This window comes from Gekko japonicus, unplaced genomic scaffold, assembly GCF_001447785.1.
Source record: "Gekko japonicus isolate JY-2015 unplaced genomic scaffold, Gekko_japonicus_V1.1 scaffold66, whole genome shotgun sequence".
In the NCBI taxonomy this organism is placed as follows: domain Eukaryota; kingdom Metazoa; phylum Chordata; class Lepidosauria; order Squamata; family Gekkonidae; genus Gekko; species Gekko japonicus.
In genome coordinates, this window is record NW_015163605.1 from 1,232,548 (window position 1) to 1,251,972 (window position 19,425).

The window sequence follows — 19,425 nt, forward strand, 5'->3', positions numbered from 1 at the left end:
ATAATGCTGTCTGTCCACAGTCACGGAATTCAGATCTATAAAACATCCCATTTAAAATACATTTTATGTCATTTAAAAGTCTTGCTAGTATGACAACTAGGTGTGAGCATTTGGCTGTATCTGATTCCAAAATAATATCCGGAAACTACCTTACTGGTATTTTTCAGGGTTTTTAAAAAGCTGAATACAGGGTTTTTTAAAAAGCTGAATCTGACCAGCTGCTAGTATAGCTGATCCTGCTGATTTTTTTCAGATATATTCAGCTAAACAGAATAGCTGGTGGCAGAGAGGTTTAAAGGACTACAAAGTTAACTTTCACTTCTCCTCTAGGGCACTTTCCAACCTTTTGCTCTGGTTTCCTGGGCAACAGGAGGAAGGGGAAAGAGGCATCTCTGCAGCCCAATGGCAAAAGCACCTTGGGGGGAGCTGTAGTGCCTTAGAGCCAACCATTGTAATGTTTTTGCAAATGGCATTGCATTGAAGGTTTGCAACTTGCAAGGTTGTTGGCTTCAAACGTCAAGCCCAACTAAATAACTACCTTCCTTTCCCCACCCATTTCCTAGGGAACAGGAGGGAGGGGGGGAGGAGCAGTGGCAATTTAACAAATAGGATTTCAGGTTGGGGGGAAACACTGCTCTTCAGCCAATCACAGAAGTTTGTTCTTTTTTAAAAAATTCTTCTGTGCATGGGAAAAGAGCATAAAAGGAAGAGTCTGGCTGAGCTAGACTCCATTGCTGAGAAAGGTTTGGAGTGGGTGCACTGGCTTTAGCTGCTGCCCTGAGCCTGACTCCTGCTGCCAGAGAGATTCTGTTGTGGCCTTCAGATGAGATCCTGCCTGTATGGAGAAGAGTGAAGATAGCGATTGGTTTGACTGAACAACTTTTTAAAGAAAGCTTTCTTATTTTACTGTTAGTTGTTATTTGGGTTTGGTGGGTGGTAGATTGAGGGGGGGTGAGGTCAAGGGCCTCAGGCCTTTTTTAATTTTCCCCTTTGGTTTTATTCTTAGGTTTTAGTTCCTTCTGGTTTTGTGGCTTGCAGTTATTTTTGTGGAGTTCTTTTGTTGTCTGGGCCTGGTGAACATAAGAACATATAAGAACATAGGAGAAGCCAATGTTGGATCAGGCCAATGGCCCATCCAGTCCAACACACTGTGGAATTTCAGACAGCCGATATATTCTGGTTCAGAAACTGTTCCCTAACGGTTTCTGGTCTGACATTTCAGACAGAACCGTTTTAGTAACAGTTCCCTACCGGAATATATTTTCACTTTCAGACAGAAACGCTTCTGTCTCGTTCAGGAAATGAGGCTGAACTGTTTTACCTGCAAACTGCTTCCAAGCGGTCTCCACTTTTCTATACCGTTTCTGAAGCACTATGGGGTGCCGTGTAAAATGCCCCGTAGTGCTTCCTCCTGCGCCACTTTCTTTTCCCGCCCTTTTTCGCCCGCATGGGCGATTTCCGTCCTTTTTTTTTAACGTTCATTTTAGAGTGCTATAACGCTATAACATAACACCAAAAACAGCAACCCCATTGGAATGCCTGGACTCCACTGGGATACATGAGATGGCTACATCTGCCACCTGGAAACAAGTACCTCATTAGACTGCAGGCTTTGGCAGGAAATCAGGGCATCACTGATTGGTGTGACAGATGTTGCTAACCCTTCCATGCCCACTGTGAGTCCTTGCATTGTGGGGCGATGACAGAATCCAGGAAGCTCTGCATTCATCCCAAAGAAATTATGCTTATTTCCAAGGCAGACTTTCTTGTTGAAGAGCTCCTCCAGAATCACCTCCTTCACAATACGGAATGCAGTTGACAGGCCCACACCAAACTGATGTCTGAGTTCCCTGAATACTTCTTGTTTGGCCAGGTACCATAGGGTGATGGCCAGTCTTTTCTCCACTGGAATGGATATCCTAATGTGAGTGTTCTGCCACTCCAGATGGTGCCTCAGGGTGCCAGCTAATTCAAAAAAGGTTGCCCTAGACATCCAGAAATTCTTTATTGATCCAGTCTTTATTGATCCATGTACCCATCACAGTATTGTTCCACCAGTCCTCACTCCTCTCTTTTACCCACCAACGTCGAGGGACTGTATGGGCAGCAATGACAGGTGCCCATGCCCTGATAGATGCCCTCCAATTGTACCTGGAGGGTGCATGGCTCAAGACAGGCATGTCAGTTCTCCTCCCCCTCCTTCTAGAGAGATGAAGGAAGTGCGTAAGCACCTCACTCAAAGCTGCTGTGCTGCTGATCATCATCTGCAACACCTCCAGGATCAGTTACAACAAGGTAGTTATGGAGACCATGACTAGATCAGTAGCCTCTCACACAATCACACAAACCTACTCTAACCAGACAAGCCTACCACTCACCAACTTCAGCCCACAAAGATAAGGGGTTTGCCTCCCTGCCCTTTATACGTGATCTAGCTCTGTGCCAGTCACTTCCCAGCCAATCGCCTCTTGGCATGGATGGATGCACATCAGGCTGGGTCAGCAACATCTGTCTCACCAATCACTGATGCCCTGATCTCCCGCCTAAACCTGCTGTCCAATGAGCATCTTCTCCCCAGCTGCAAACCGGACAACCCATCACCTTCCCCTGACTCACAGTGGGCATGGAAGGGTTAGCAACATCTGTCATACCAATCACTGATGCCCTGATTTCCTGCCAAATCCTGCAGTCCAATGAGGTACTTGTTTCCAGGTGGCAGATGTAGCCATCTCATGTATCCCAGTGGAGTCCAAGCATTCCAATGGGGTTGCTGTTTTGGTGTTGTGTTATAGCGCCATAGCACTCTAAAATGAACGTACAAAAAAAAAAGGATGGAGATTGCCCGCTTGGGCAAAAAAGGGCGGGAAATCAAAGCGGCACAGTCTGAAATGCCAAACCGCTTCAGAGATGGCTCCTTACCAATAGAGGAAAGGCTGAGTGAAATGGCAGACTCGACCGGTTTACTCCAAGACGGTACAATAACGGCTTAAAAACGGCTTTAAAAGGGTAATGTGAAATTCCCCAGAGTCACACAGTGGCCAAAAATACCAGGTGCCATCGGGAGGTCCAGCAGTGGGGCCAGGACACTAGAAGCCCTCCCACAGTTGCCCCCCCAAGCACCAAGAATACAGAGCATCACTTGCCCCAGCCTGAGAGTTCCTATCTATACCTTGTGGCTAATAGCCACTGATGGACCTCTGCTCTGGTAGGTTGTGTGTCTGGGGGAAGCCAAGGGTTCCTTCCTTCTGCTTTAGTTCTTGGCTTTGAATCTTTGCAGTTGGTTTAAAACTTTGTTAACTTATTCATTTTTGGTTCTTTGGGAGGGCTTGTCTGTGTGTGTGGGGGTTCTGCCTGGCTTTTAAAAATCTATTATTTTGCTTGAATTTTCTCTCTCTTTCCCCTTGCTGTTTTTTTCTTTTTCTCTTTTTTGGGGGGAGTTGGGGGGTGAGGCTTTGTTGCTTGTTTCCTCTGCTTCCAACCCCCTTCTTTTTTTGGTCTAGTGTGTGTGTGTGGAGGAACTTTTGATTTAGGTTCTTTTTGCCTTCTCTTCTATCTTAAGCTCTTTTTCCCGCCTTTTTCCCCAGTAGTCCCCCCCCCATATTTCTTCCCTTTAATTTCTAGAAGGTTGTTTTTCTGGGGGAGGTAGGTATTGAGGTTCACTGTTCTGTGTTCCAAGTTTGTGCTTCTGGTTTCAAGGGCTATTGAGTATAATACTTAGGTGCTGCTAAATAGGCTTTTAGTAATAAAAGTATGTTTTAGAAACTGTTTAACTTTTAAACACTTTTAATTAAATTTGAACATAGGGCTTTAGTTCCTCCCTAACTAGGTGTCATGCCTGCCCCCAATCTGGCACCTGGGAGCTCTGAAACGGAGGATTCCGTGCCTTTAACATCATCCGAGGCACGAGAGTCCTTGCCAAACCTAAGTGCCGGAGAGGATGAATACCAAACCCCAGGACAGCTTGCACCTGAAGCCGATCAGGCAGTGCCTGGCCCCAGCAGTACGCCACCCGATTCTCCACCACCTGTCGACCGGCTGAGGAATCAGAGACGCCGGGACTTGGCAACCAGAAGCAAGGAGGCAGGCTTGCGCGGTCGGAGAACAATGAGCCCGGAGTTCTAACAGAATCTGGCAAATTGTGCTGGCAAACTAGTCCTTCAGACCAGAAGCTCTGTACTGACTGACTTCTCGGTTCCTGAATCCAGTCCGCGTTTTGACGACTCTCTGGCTCTTGGTCCTCGGCTCTGTACCCTGACATTAGACACTCGCTTCTCTGGACTCTGACCCTTGGTAACGCTCTGACTACGGCTTGGCTTTGTGTATTGGGATGCTGGCTCTGCTTGTTTTTGATCTTTCTGGCTTTGACTCATGGACTGAACTTTAAACTCTCCCTCTCTGCCCGGCCCCCTGGCTCTGTCATGACACTAGGTCAGTGCTAGGAGGATATTAAAAGAGGTAAGGTTGTGTGTTTCTTCAAAACAGTGGTATAATAGCCTAGATCAGAGGTGTCAAGCTCATTTGTTACGACGGCTAGATCTGACATAAATGTCACTTTGTCAGGCCGGGCCATGTGTGCCTTAAAACGTAATGCCAGGTACCGAAGATAGAAACTGTATAAAGGACAGCAGTTGGTAAGCTCCGAATTGGTGTATCCTCACCAAAAGGCCCCATGGTGGACTGGAGAGCCAGCAGTGCAGCACTGGGCAGATGTTCCCATGATGCTTGACCACTGCAGATGAGGTTGTTTCTGCCATGCTGAAGCCACAATGGCGTGGCTCCGCCCACTCCCCCCCAGTACCCCCTCCCTTGCACCAGTTGCTCATGGGCCCCATAAGAGCCCTGAACTGGGCCGGTTCCAGCCCCTGGGCCTAGATTTAACTTTTTAAAAAGCAGTATGTGACTCTCTGAGCTTCAGTGAAAGCAAGCATTTTCAGACAAATTTCCCTTTAGGTTGTCCTTGTAGTTTTCAGGAGGGTGCTCTTGCATTTCCATAAAGGAAATCAGGCTAATTCCAACAGAATCTAGTCAGAAGAAGTTTAATAAAGAGCCTTAAACTTTTTAAAAGTTCTGCTGGTTCTGCGGCTGGATACTAGTAGGTTGGCACTGGGTTGTGCTGCTAGGCACTATTGCACTGGTTCTGCTGCTGGCCTTGCAAAAATGCTCCCCCCCAAACACACACTTCACTTTCTACTGCAGAGATTCTCTGGGATATTCTCGGGAATATTGGGAAACTTTGATTTTTGTTTTAGTCCAATATACTCAAATCTGCACATCCCTAATGACAACTGCAGTTTTGCATAAAGACAAATCAAAACACACCTACAGTAAACAACTTTTCATTGTGAATTTTCTTAAGGTGAAAGGGAAAATGCATCATTATATATTGTGCTGAAGCAAGGGAAAATGTAATTGAACTTAACGACAGATCTGTTGTTTGAACTATTTAAAAAAATTGAAACTTTTTTAAAAATCTAAGCGATCATTTCTAATTATGATTTACATTTTCAAACAAAAACAATTCCTCCAAAGCCTTTTACTATCTTCAGACCAAATATGAGTGGCAGACAATTTCTTGCCTAAGCATGCACCACTATGCTATGCTATATTTTCAAAATTCTAAAAGACAGGCTTAAGCTAAATGGAAGTATATCCAAGCAACACCTAATCCTATTGTGGAGCTCAAACCACTGGCAAAAGTTGAAAATTGTTTTTGATGTGCTGTTGTGCCATGTTACAAGATGAAAAAATGAGTACTGACAAGCTACGCTGGATACCAACTCAACTCATTGTTCGGGGATTTTAAAACAGTGTATTTGATTTATGTTGAATGATGATGTTCTTTGCTACAATTTCAACTGGTTACTACTGCCATCTATTGGTTATGTAACTGAGCAATGGCCTAATCGTCAAGGTGTCACACAAGGATTTTTTTTTGAAAAATTGGTTTCCCCAAAAAAGATAGCTTGCATAAACTGCAGAAAGCCTGTTTTTGGATGCAGTGGTATGCATACTTAGAATCTTAAGGTGGTAAAATGGAGGATATCATTTTTGAATGATAATGATCAATATAAGGTGGTAAAATGGAGGATATCATTTTTTAATCAATAAAACCTCCCTGCAAGTGAAAAATTAGCACTTCAGGGAATAAACTGGACTATAACTCCTCCCACTGTTGCACTTTTTTTTAACGGGATAGTACCACCTCATATGTACGCCAGGTCTTCATAAATACATTCAAGACTAGGCTGTTAGTGAAGCAAAGCAGAACTCATCTGCTTTAACTAAATTAGCACTTAATTAATAATAGTTAGCCTTAAGTGCTTTGAAGAACTAATTAGTATTTGTTAATTTAAACATTACGGATAACTGATTTATGAACATCTTTTGTTCAAATTACATTATGTGCAGCTGTCCAAATTCGAACTACAATTGCATAAACATAACATTATCTGTTCTGTCATAAACAGACTGCAAAAGATTCCCAAGTCCATAGGAGTGCCATGAACACACTGAACTCTGATGTGCACACACTCTCCTATTCATTTCAATGCCAGGATAGCTCCTAAAAAAAATAAAAAATGAAGCATAGGCAAAGAACTGCCTCGATACTACAGTGAATAAGAATACTCACTGTAGGTAAGCGAACCACCAGATCAGATAATGATATCTAAAAATAAATCACAGTATTTCACAAAAAAAACCTTATGGTCCAAATGCAATCATGATCCAGAGGACCATCCACAATTATCTCTATATGATACCAGAGACAAAAGCTTCTCCTTTTGAATTCAGCCCGTTGTGCCACTATTATACCTAAAATGGGCTTTTGGATCAAGGCCAATTTTTAAACCTTTTCATAGATTCTCTCTATCCTTCCTAACCTGAAAACTAAGTGGAAAAAGGGAAAACCAATCCTTTAAACAAACCCAGGGCCCATTTTCACCTGGTGCTCAATCTGAAACCAACCATTGATTTACTCTAAGCAAATCATTTTAAATCAAGAACACTACTCAGAATGAAGGACTTGTACAGCCAAAGGCTGAACCCTTAAAGCCAACATTAAAAAACAAAACAATTCTTTTGACACACAAGAACAACCAAGTTCTACTTGTACTAAACGTAACTACTGAATTCCATGTTCTTTAACCCTTCACCAATCTATAGGCATATTACTCTCATGTCTAAATGGTTTTTAGAAATACCCCATGCTTATTTTTTAAAGTAACAAAGTACTTAAAGGCGTACTTTTAGTTTTGCTAGTAAAATAGCTAGCATAGCCTAAAAAGTCAGAAAAAACATTCCTTTTTAAACATTTAGGTAGTCACTCGCAATGCTGTGATGCCCCCTAGTGGCAAAGTTCCCTTTTTAAAAATAAGACTATGACTACAGGTCTTGCAAGAAACAGTCTAAAATTTCAGGAATGTAACTGTTAATGCAAAAGTTACTATAGATATTTTGGAAATATTATACTTTATGCATTAAAGCATACAGAACACTAGTGTCTGAATTAATGTCTGAACTTAAATGTATTTTCAGTTCAAAAAGAACTAAACTGTTACTACTTCTATGTGAGTTCCGCGCCAATGCCTTTCAAGGTATTCAAGAACTAGCCCGGGTGATATTTAGCAACAGTTATCTGCCAATCCTGAGATTCGTTTCTTATTTTGCATTAATAGACTCCTACTCATATCAGTTTAATAAAACTGAAGGGCCTTAAGTTTTCTAAAGAAACAACCTTAAAACTCTGACTAGTTGATACATTAAATAACATAGCAATATAACAATTGCAGGCCAATTGCATGAACCATGTATTTAAGGTCTGACATAGCAGTAAATTCTGAAAAGCTATGCTGAATAACTGGTAGCAATAATGAACAAACAAATACATGCATGAAGTTGTAATCCAGCTTTCATGCTACACTCGTGAGGGGAGGACATTTACATGATATGTTTTCATTGGAATTCTTACCCATCGGAGCCTCGGGGGTTAAACCCATGCTTTGGAGCAAGGCTTCAGCTTCCCTCCTCTTCTTTTCAAGGTCAGACTCATCTTGTACAGGAAGAGCTTCTTTCTTCTGATCCGTCTGGAATTTTTTAAATGACAATATTTATGTGACAGTAGTTTGCTTCACACTTCACTTGCACTCAGCCCCACAGCCAGAAATATTTGGTTGGTGGGGCATGGGGAAATTTTGTGCGGCAACAAGAGGGGGAAGGGAGAGGGGCGGCTGCATGCCTTCCCTGATCTCCACACTGCAATTCCCCACTTGGAGATCAGGTAAAAACAGCATTTAAAGGGAACCCTTTAAATGCTGTTTTTCTAGCGGAGGGGGGCACACTTTCCCCGATCTCCAAGCAGCAAAATCGCCAGTTAGAGATCAGGGAAAGCCTACGGCCACCCCTCTCCCTTGCAGGAGGTGAGGGAGAAGGGCGGCTGCCGGCTGCATGCCTTCCCTGATCTCCAAGTGGCTCTGAGACTGTGCATTATGTCCCCGTATACTGTCTCAGTGCTAATGAGTAATGGGCGGTGGAAGTGGGAGGGTGGGTCTCAAGGAGATACTTTAAGGAAATACTGTAAGAGTGTTAATGTTTTAAGCATGTTTGTATTTTGAGTAAAAAATAATATTATTAATTGGGTTTGCCTGTGTCCTTTATAAATTTTATATCTCCCATACCTGGCATTACATTTTATAGCACACATGGCCCAGCCAACAAATTGACATTTACGTCAGATCCGGCCCTGGTAACAAATGAGTTTGACACCTCCGGAGTAGATGAATGGCCTATCCTGGACAGTTCTTGATCTCACTACAGGGCAAGGGGATTAAGAGTAAAGATGGGAATTTAGGTAGTGGCCTACTGTGATAAGCACCTTAAAGTTACAAAGGGACAAATGCCAATTTTTTTTCTGTGCTTCTCAGCTCTCTTGCTATCCCTGTTAGCTGCTCTTATGGCAACTGTAAAACTCTGAGCCAGAACAACGGGCAGTACTCCAATTTCCCCAGTGGTTTCATGCAACAATGACCACTTAAAAGTTTTTCCATACATAATCATTTTTGACGGTACACTGTAAACTAGCATGTCTAATATGAAAAAAGAATTAACCAACTTAATAAACATATAACAAAAGAGAAACTAGAACTTTACTAATGCAGTGGAAAGGGGGTGAAAATCAAGTCTGTAAACAGAAGATCAGACAAGTTGCTGTGGTATGGAAGAATCAGCTCCAGGAAACTGGGCAGAGCCACTTATAAAAACCATTAAAGATGCAATTTTTTCCTTGCTCCTGTATTTTCAGGGCATCAGGATGCTACAGCTGGTGAACAAAGGTGCACATGGGCAAGCAAGATATTAAAGTATTATGGCAACTTTAACAGACTTAAATACAAGATGAGAAGTTCTTCACACAGGTCACTGAAGGAAATCTACATTTAACTGATTCTGTAAAATCACTGCACTCACCGCAAGCAACTTCTTTTATGTGAAAGGGCTTAGGACCATTTGGAGAGGATATTACCAGTCCTGGAAAATGTACCAATATTTGCAACTGACATTTGTAAGAAGTCTGCGTAAGTGATATCCATGTAAGAAGTTCATTTCAGACAATCAGGACAGGTTCATAAACATTTCCTCTAGATCACACTTTGTGAAGAAGATTTTTCTGCATTTATTGTGACACAGAATTCTGTCAGCTAGACTCTTCATTATCAAGTGCATAAAGTGCTATGGCAAGATGTACAACCTGCTGATACCAGACAGCACAGATGAAAGCTGACTCCTACTCAAACAAATCAGATTCAGAGACATCTATTTTATTTATAACTTACTCAGATTGAACTCTGTTTGACACTTATTTTGTGTCAGAGTTCAATCTGAGTGAGTTATAAGCATTATGGAGGATAATTAGCTTTATTTAGTGAAATAATTAAGAACATAAGAATATAAGAGACGCCAATGTTAGATCAGGCCAAAGGCCCATCCAGTCCAACACTCTGTCACACAGTGACCAATTATACCAGGTGCCATCAGGAGGTCCACCAGTGGGGCCAGGACATTAGAAGCCCTCCCACTGTTTGCCCTTTGTCTTTATTCAGACTGAGAGAAATAGTGTCAAGTGGGCTAGATGGCTAGTGACCTCATTTCAGCCATAGAACCAGTGTTGTCTAGAATATACTGGTCTGGTTCAAATCCCTGTTCTGTTGCAAAGTTTGCTAAGTGATTTGAGGTCAGTACTTCTCTCAGACTAACCTCCTTCACAGGGATACACTATGAGGATAAATGAGCAAGGAAGAACCCAGTACGTTATTCTGAGTTTCTTGGAGGAATCATGGGATAAAAATGGAATGGCTAGATAGATTCAGCCTCCCGCATGTAGTGGCAACTTTGGTGTCATCAGTAGACAACACAACTTGGGAGGCCCACAAGGAACCACAGGAGGGGAACTGGGAAATCCCCCCCTCCCCACAAGATTTTCTCCTACAGGATTCTTAAAGCTTTCAAGGGCTTGAGCAAGCTCATTTCCTCCCCCCTTTCCCCCTCCTCTGACATTCAACATTCCATGTTCTTGAAACATATTTAGCTTCTTTTTTTGGTTAATTTAGTGTCAAGTTTTTCTGCTTATCTGGAGAACTCCCTGAATATACATAGACTGCTACTTTGTGTGTAGCCTAGTTTTGCTGCTTGTATGACTCACACAAGGTTCAGCCACTTTACTATTAAATATTGTGATCATGGGATATTCAAATGCTCCCTTAATGACATGGGAAGGCTCTCATTTTTAAAGCTTCATTATAAACAAGCAGGGCTTTTAAAACAGGGTAATACTCTGCTATAAATTCTCTATCAAATATTACTTAAAAATTAGCCCTTATTTCAAGGATTCCCATGCTAAACTTCACCCAACAGAGATGAAATCTAATAATCCATAGTTTCAAACATGAACTTGAACTGCAAGTACCATTAAATGTGACTAATAAAGAGCATGCAATTAGCTCACTTTTCTGTAATCTTTGCAATGTGCATTGTACTATGAGAAATTGCAGCTTCTCATTGACATAGAGTGTTGCTCAGTCCTATACTGTGTTGGGATACCTCCAAACTGTATAGTCCAAGTACACAAAACTTATGATCAAGAGCCCTGACTCTTCAAAGTTTAATTTCAGCATGCCTTAGAAGCTTTTGATGAAATGAGGCCAGGGTTCCCAAGCAGGCTGTGTCAAAAAACAGCATAACTGCCAATGGTGCGCTTAAGCAATTTCCAAGGTTTCTTACGTACCAATTTTCTTTCTTCAACATATTAAGATTCTGAAATAGCATCCTATGATTCAGAAACTGTCCTGAAGGGCTCTGTACCAGTCACGTAACAGTTAACTATGAGTTTTATTCACAGCTTTTCACTATCACAAAAGGCTATTTACATATCCAAGCATTTTTTTAAAAAAATGTTGGATAGTGTCTTCGGTTTAAATTTTTCAAATGTGATTTTGGGGCAGGGGGTACTTGGCAGCAAATTACCTAATTAATACAACACATCCACTAGAAAGATGACTCAAGGGCAATTCAGCACTTCAATGTTTTGGTAATCCTAAATCTCCAGTGCACATGTACACAACAGTATTCAGTATGCCTAAGGAAGCCGCCTTCTCCCCAGAAAAGCCTCTTCTTGTAGAGAAAGAGCAGCTAGTGGAGGAGTTCCTGCCAGCCAGAAAAGGTGCTGTTATTCATGGTGGGCAATGAAGGAACAGGAAAGGCTTTGGGAATAAGATCAGTGTAGTGGTTCCTTCTGCAGTATTGTTTTGTCAGTCCAGCCTCTAAACTGATCTTATCTCCAGAGCTTCTATACTCTAGAGGCAAGCTAAGTAGTGAAAAGGAGAGTAATACGAGAAGCTGTAACACTGCAGGAAGAAGGAAAGTAGGAGAAGGGAATGAGTTCAGTTTGCCATCCACTCTCCACCTGCTGCCAACAAATCTGAAGAGCTCTAACCTATCCATAAATGATGATGTTTGTGCCAAACAGACTGGACACCATTACAACATCTTTTAACCTCTGCGAAGTTTCATTTTTCTTCAGTTTCAGAACAGGATCATTTTCAAATTATCTAATCCATTTAGTTTATAGAATTTTAAGAGCATCCATTCAGGCTAATAAAGCTTCCTCAAATGTTTCCTGTGTTATGGTACATGCAACTAGTTTTGGAGGGGAAATCAGGTAAATAATGTTGATATTTGAGGTTTCCCATCTTTAGCCAAGATAAGATAAGATGCCTATGACTTCACTTCCTGCACCTAATAGCCTGTTAGAAGTTTTTCTTTACAAGTTCAGTCATTTTCTTAACGACAAAATGTGGAATACTTATTCACAAGCAATATATTTCCATATCCCATAATACATGATCTTTAGCTTGAAATACATTAATTCTTCCCAGTTATGGTAAGGACACAAAGTAACTCATAGCATACAAAATGAAGTGTGTACGTTTAAATTTAAAGATCTTTCACTGTGCTCATAAACTGTTAATCTGTGCTACCAATATAATTATTACAGCTATAACAGATGATGGAATCTTCTGAAGGATGTAAATTTGCAAAGTTCTTACTTCCTTTTTCTTCCTTTCTTCCTCTTTTCTCTTTTTCTCCTCTCTGATTTGAGCCAAGCGTTGCTTCTTGCGCTCCAGTTCTGCTTTCAGTTCACTTTTATCAGACATGATTAGAATTCTGCCAACAACAAAAAGTTACATGCAGAATTATACATAAAGAAATAAAAAACCTTTGTGAATCTATCCCACTATGATTACTTATCATAAGTAACTGTACCAAAATATGAAAAAGACTAAGAAAAGGTACCCTAACTCATGCAAACAGCTTTCTCGCCAGCATCACAATTTTGGACAAAACATCAGCCCAGAGCCAGTTTGGTGTAATGATTAAGAGCAGCAGACTCTAATCTGGGAGAACTAGGTTTGATTCCCCACTCCTCCACCTGCAGCTAGCTAGGTGACCTTGGGTCAGTCACACTTCTCTCGGAGCTGTTGTCTCAAGAGCCGTTCTCTCAGAGGTCTCTCAGCCCCACCTACCTCACTGGATGTCTGTTGTGGGGAGAGGAAGGGAAGGAGATTGTAAGCCGCTCTGAGACTCAGAGTGAAGGGCGGGGTATAAATCTAGTTCTTCTCCTTACTGCATTATTACTATGTGCACTAGTCATACACCCCAAGATTAAAACCTTCTTGCTTAACCCCTCCCCACACTATTTAAACAAAGAGAAGAAACCCAGCTCTAATGGAGGACACTTTTAGATCAATAAAGTATAAAAATAAAATACGAAAGGAAAAATTCATCTGTAATCTGTTCAATTTTGATGCAGGAAAGCAGCTGATGTTGGCAGAACTGCTCAAAATATTTTTTGAGAGAAAAGAACTAATTTTAAAACAGATCAAAAATGCCTTCTAAGTCACATCAAGAGGTACTGTAAATGCACTGGTGTGCATGCATGTTAAAAATAAATTAAAATAATATTTCAAAATAAAAGAGGGGGATACACCAGTGAATTTATCAACATGATATTCAAAGCTGGTTACTTCAATAGCAAAACCGTAATAGTTTCTTCATTCATTATATAACTAAGAATGAAAACACTGCATGAAGGTGCCAGCAGCTTGTACTGCTGCAGAGTCATGTCTTCTGAACATCTGCACATAGAACTGTATCAGACATGTGACCTTGCAAAGGACTTGGGGTAGGTAAGAAGTTTAATGTCCCAGATACAATTATTTCCTAAAATGAGAGGTATGGGCTCAAGCACACCTGAAATTAATATATTGTTCAGCAAACCCTTAGTCTCAGCTCTAGAATTACAGGATTGGGGTAGATGGAGTGAATAATTTGCTGAACCTTGCTACTTTAAACAGCTTTCAGGCTGAACCCTAATCAGGCCTGATTCAGAGTAAGGCTTTAATCCTGAACACTCTACAATAGCGATCCTCGGTGTGGTGATGGGTTTTCTCGCACCCACTGGGTTCTTTCCCAAAGCAAAGAGCCAATTCTGGCGTTCCTCCATCTCAGTGTAGCAAAAAGGTTCAGAAGAGCCAGAAGGCATCATTTTAGTATCTGCCTGGAGGGCCATTTCAAAAACAACTGCCTCCACTATAGGAGGACACTTCTCTTGGAACTGCCCAAACTTTTCGTGATTGGTCCCAGCCCCTATAGCAGGCATTTTTGGCACTGTCTATGACCAGTTTTCAAAGTTCTGAAAGCATCCACAAATTCAACAAGGATGGGGACTCTTGCTCTAGGACATTAATAGAAAGTAACTTTTATGAAACCCATTGGGTCTCACATCTGAGTAATACACTCTTGAAGACATGTAGTACGTTGATTAAAGTGTCAGACTAGGATCTGGGAGATCCAGGTTTGAATCCCTACTCTGCCATGGAAGCTTACTGGATGACCTTGAACCAGCCACACACATTCAGCAGCCTAACCTACCTTACAAGGCTATTCTGATAAAACAAGAAGCGGGGACCCGCGATACTTGTGCGGGGGAGAGAAGGAGCTCCACGTGGAGGAGGAAGCAGCTGCAGGTGAGTCTTCTCCCCCACCCACCCCACACAGATGGCAAGGTCCACGCCTGCCAATCCTTCTCCCTCCCCCAACCCTCCTGGCACCGACAGCGAGGCAAATCCTTCTCCCCTGGCCCCCCTGCACCAGCGGTGAGCCACGCGGGCCTGCCAAGCTTTCTCCCCCCCCCCCGAGCACCGGCGACGAGGCCTGAGCAGCTCCCAGATGCCAGGCCCGCCGAGCCTCCCTCGCCCAATGGCCAGAGCATTCTCTGTGCATGCACAGGGAACGCTTTTACTGTTGGGGGGATTTAAATATCCCCCATATATTTTTTCAACTTTTTAGATTTTTCTGCACACCTGGGGACTGCTCCAAGTGTGCAAGAAAATCTCTCTGCCCCCCCAAGTGCCCCCAATGTGCGGATTTAGATATCCGCACGGAGGGGGCAACTTAGATATATAGATGGAGGAAAGAAGAATGATGAAAGCTACTTAGAGTTCCCACTGGGGAGAAAGACAAAGTATAAATGAGGCAAATAAACAAATGACACACATTGATGACCTGAAGGTAACCAGAGTTATTGTCTTTGTTTCCCAGCCCAGAAAACAGAAACACACAGCAACCTGATCCTTGTAGCCTACTCCTATGCACATTTATTAAGAACTGGGTTCAAACTTGGGTGGTGGGGTGGGTTGCTCAGAGGGAACTGTACACAAGGGGGTTATAAGCCTTGCAAGTCTATCCTATGGTGGTGGAAAGTGCCATCAAGTCACAGCCAGTTTACGGGGACCCTGTAGGGCAGGGGTGTGAAACATGCGGTGGAGGGGCCGAATTAGGCCCCCGGAAGGCTTCTATCAGGCCCGCAGTGGAACTGGCTGTCTTCTGCTTCTTCTTCTTCCAGTTCTGCTTCTTCTTCTTCCAGTTCTGCTGCTGCTGCGTCATCATAGGTTTGCAGCTTACAGACACACATGAACAACATACTCAAGATTGCCACAGCACAGACATTTTGATGCAATAACTCAGAGCAAGAGGTGTCAGTTATCAGACACTGTTAAATAAACAAAATTTTGTAAGAGTGCTAACGTTTTAAGCATGTTTTTATTTTAAGTTAAAAAGCCCTTTGTGTTTGTGTCCTTTATAAAGTTTATATCTCCGCTATCTGGCATTATATTTTATGACACACATGGCTCGGGCCCAACAAGATCTCATTTATGTCAGATCCGGCCCTCATAACAAATGAGTTTGACATCCCTGCTGTAGGGTTTTCAAGGCAAGAGACAAGCAGAGATGCCTGTCTTTGCATAGCAACCCTCGATCCTGTTGTCTGGAACTTTTTTTTTTTAAGAGCGTGTTCCTTTTATTTTAAATACTATGATGTCAATTGTGTACTATTATTGCTTTTGAGCTGCTGGTTATGAGTGTACAGTTCTTTCCCATTCCACGTGGAATGACTTTTTCTTTGGGTTCTCCATGCTCCAAAATGATGTAAGGCATTTCTTCCTGCTGGTGGAATATAAAGCCCTGCTTAGCAACTTGTTTTAAGGACTCAACACTGATGAATGCGGTGGACAGTGGGGGGGGTGCATTCTAATGTCCCATTGCCAAGAACCTCTACCCCACATGCACAAAAGAGCCAGGGTTGTGTAGTTGTTAAGAGTGTCAGACCAGTATCTGGAAGACCCAGATTTGAATCCTCACTTGTGCATTGGAAGCTCACTGGGTGACCTTGAGCCAGTCACACTTTCTCTGCCTCATCTACCTCACAGGGTTGTTGTGAGATCAAAATGGAGAGAATGATGTAACTGAGTCCCCACTGGGGAGAAAGGCAGGGTATAAGTGAATTAAATAAATAAACAAACCCTGGACTTCCTTGGTGGTCTCCCATCCCAATATTAAGTAGAGCCGACTCTGCTTCGCTTCCCAGATCAGTCTGGGCCATCCAGCCTGGAATGATCCAGGTCTGTCCTACACAGAACTAAAAAGTCACTCAGGCAGGACACTGGAAAGGCTGCAAAATCAATTCCCTAAATCAATACATACAAACACCACAGAATGCCATTTACCAGGAACAAACGAAACGACACAAACAAGCGTGCACTTGGGTCACTCCTAACAAAAGAGCATTACACCGGCTTCTTCTTTTTTGGGCACTTCCTTTGAACCAATGTTGTGGGCTACCTGCAACCTCTTAATCTAGAAACGGACACGCTTAAGGTCCACTGACAAGGCTAAATCTAGACTGACAAGGCTGCTTAGGGGAGCCGCCCAAAGGCCAAACCCCCACGGACTGCAGGAAGACGACGCGCGCGTGGCAGGCTCAGTTTCTGGGCGCGGCCCTCACAATGGTCAAGTCTCTCCTCCCCCCCCCACTTCCGCCAGCCTCAAAAGCCGTAATGAAGCTGACCGTGGGGCGTTCCTCCGCTCAGGCCACAGTTGCCACCCCGGCACTTTGTTCCGGCTCCGTCAGGCGCTTCGGGAGACAGAGCCCTATAGCAAAGCCCACAGAAGACGGCTTAGCGTCACCTGACAGGACACGCATGCGCCAAAACGATCCGGCGGCAAAGGCGACCAGTCGTTCTTCTGTGTTAGTCGAGTACAAAGCAAGGCGCGTAGCAAGAACCTTGTTTCTTGCCCCGTGCGCCTGTGTCAGTTTTCTTACGTTGCCAACGGATAGCGAACCTATGGAACCGAAACAGGGAGCAAAAAGAAACTACAAAGGAGGTGCCATATTGTTGTATCGATTAGCCTCTGTTTCTGATAGAGTTCACAAGGGAAAACAAACTATACTTCCCAGCATGCTGTGCGTCAAGAGTAAGCGCCTTCCTAGGGCCTGCTGTCAACGAGTGGGTGGGTACAGAAGTGCATCCTGGGAGCTGTCATAGGAGGGCCGCCGAGCGTTGCAAATTGGAAAACGTAGTTTTTTGTCCGCAGAAGGGACGCATAAAAGAAATGAGCCTTGTACGAGTTGGACGGTTGAGTTTGTTTTGTCAAAGTGCAAACCCATTCGCTGCAGATTTCCTGTATAATTTTAGTGCTGGTAGGGCTTTCTGCCTCCTTTTCCTTAATATGTACTCGTCTCATCCACCTTTTTGGTGGCGTGCTTTAAACCTGATTTCAAGTGCGGTCAATAAGAGGACGTAGGTCGTCAGCTTCTGTGACCCTTGCCCTCGCATTTGGTCCTGAAATCTGACGGCTACTAGTTATAGTTGCTGCATCTTTAGGTTCGGTGCCACAACTCCCATCCAGTAACTTTTCTTCTGAAGAAGTGACGGAGAGTTACTGCTCCCCTGTTCTTGACACCCCCTTTGGCTGGAAGCAGATTTAAATTGGGTTTACTCCTGAGTTCATGTGTGTATAAGATTGCGGCTTCCATTGCATTGCATTTCAGGAGAAGAAACATCACAAAAGTTGAAGGATTTTTTAAAAGGAAGCTGGAAAAAGATGCAGTAAGGATAATCAAAAATCACGAGGAAGTTTAAGATAATTTGAAATAGATTATAATAGAAATAAAGTTGGGGGGAAAACCTAAAGCTGTATCTTGCTGCTTCAGCTACTCCTAACAGAAGCAGAATATGATTTTTTAAAAGGAAGCTGGAAAAAGATACAGTAAGGATAATCAAAAATCATGAGGAAGTTTAAGATAATTTGAAATAATTATAATAGAAATAAAGTGGAGGGAAAGACCTAAAGCTGTATCTTGCTGCTTCAGCTACTCCTAACAGAAGCAGAATGTTAAAACTGCAGTCCTGTACACATGCACCAGAAGAAGAAGAGATTGGATTTATACCCCGTAGGTGCAAGTGGAGGAGTGGGGAATCAAACCCGGTTCTCCCAGATTAGAGTCCACGCACTTAACCACTACACCAAACTGGCTCCAACAGGCTAGGTTCTGCTTCTCTCCAAGAGCAACCAATGAGAGTAGACAGAATGTTGAGAGAAGGAGACTTGAAAAACAGCAGTTGAAAGACAGGGGTTAGTAGTAGAGAAGCTGACAGCTTAAGGGCTGAGGTAAAAAGGGATTTTATGACTGGGGAACTCTAGAAGAACTGTTGGGAACAGGCTGAAAATAGTAAAGTTATAACTAATGGATCCCAATTGCGGTGTAGGATCTCAGTGCAAAAGTTCAATGGAAGTGAAACATTTCTTAAACTTTACTTTCCTCGGTGTTTTGTTCTTATAAATAAAAGTTTCTTGTTTTGGTTAACCCTTTGGGCTGCATGTCTAAGGAAAAGAAGCACACACACACACAATTTAATATCTTGGTTTATACACATATATTATAGGATATGAATGAATGGTGGCAGAGTGATTGGAACAGTATTTGAGCCCCAAACCCAATTGCTCTGTGTGAGGGCTGATTATAAAAAGGGACTGAGCTACCCGGTCTGTGGATGTCAATGGGAGTGAGAGAAAGGGCTGACATGTGATATGGTCATGATTCTCTGTAGATTTTAAAAGAGACAAGAAGGGTGGTGAGTGTGATGTTTTGACCTACTTATTACCCATGATCTGAATAAGTGAGGTTGTAGAAGGTGGTAGGCACACTGTGTGAGTGGACAAGGGGTGTCCTATGCCCCTTGCAGTGAACTCAGTGGTCCTTACTTCTGAGCAGGCATGCTCATGGCTGGCCTTTACATTAGTTAATTGCTTAGCAATACACTTCTTCATTTATATGTTGCCTTTCTTCCCAAATGGGGACCCAAAGTGGTTGACAACCAAAAAATTAAACACAATAATTAATGATGGGAGGAGGCTTCTAACTGCAGAGTGGATCCCCCTCCTGAGTCAGGAGATCTTCCTGCCTGCTCTAGGCTACATCCTTCAGGCCAAGAACCCTTTGGCTTGAGCCCAGGGGTTTGTACCGTCAGCCAC

General features: G+C 42.8%; 1 protein-coding gene across 1 annotated transcript in view; it reads right to left on the bottom strand.

The window, feature by feature from the left end:
- The window catches only part of DYNC1I2 (dynein, cytoplasmic 1, intermediate chain 2), a 43,929-nt gene extending 26,707 nt beyond the window's left edge, over positions 1–17,222 (bottom strand). The window contains 4 exon segments of the mRNA XM_015407263.1: positions 7,970–8,084; positions 12,597–12,715; positions 14,851–14,858; positions 16,931–17,222. Of these exon segments, the coding sequence (XP_015262749.1) occupies positions 7,970–8,084; positions 12,597–12,704 (223 nt within the window). The 5' untranslated portion in view covers positions 12,705–12,715; positions 14,851–14,858; positions 16,931–17,222.
- Positions 17,223–19,425: the final 2,203 nt, after the last annotated feature.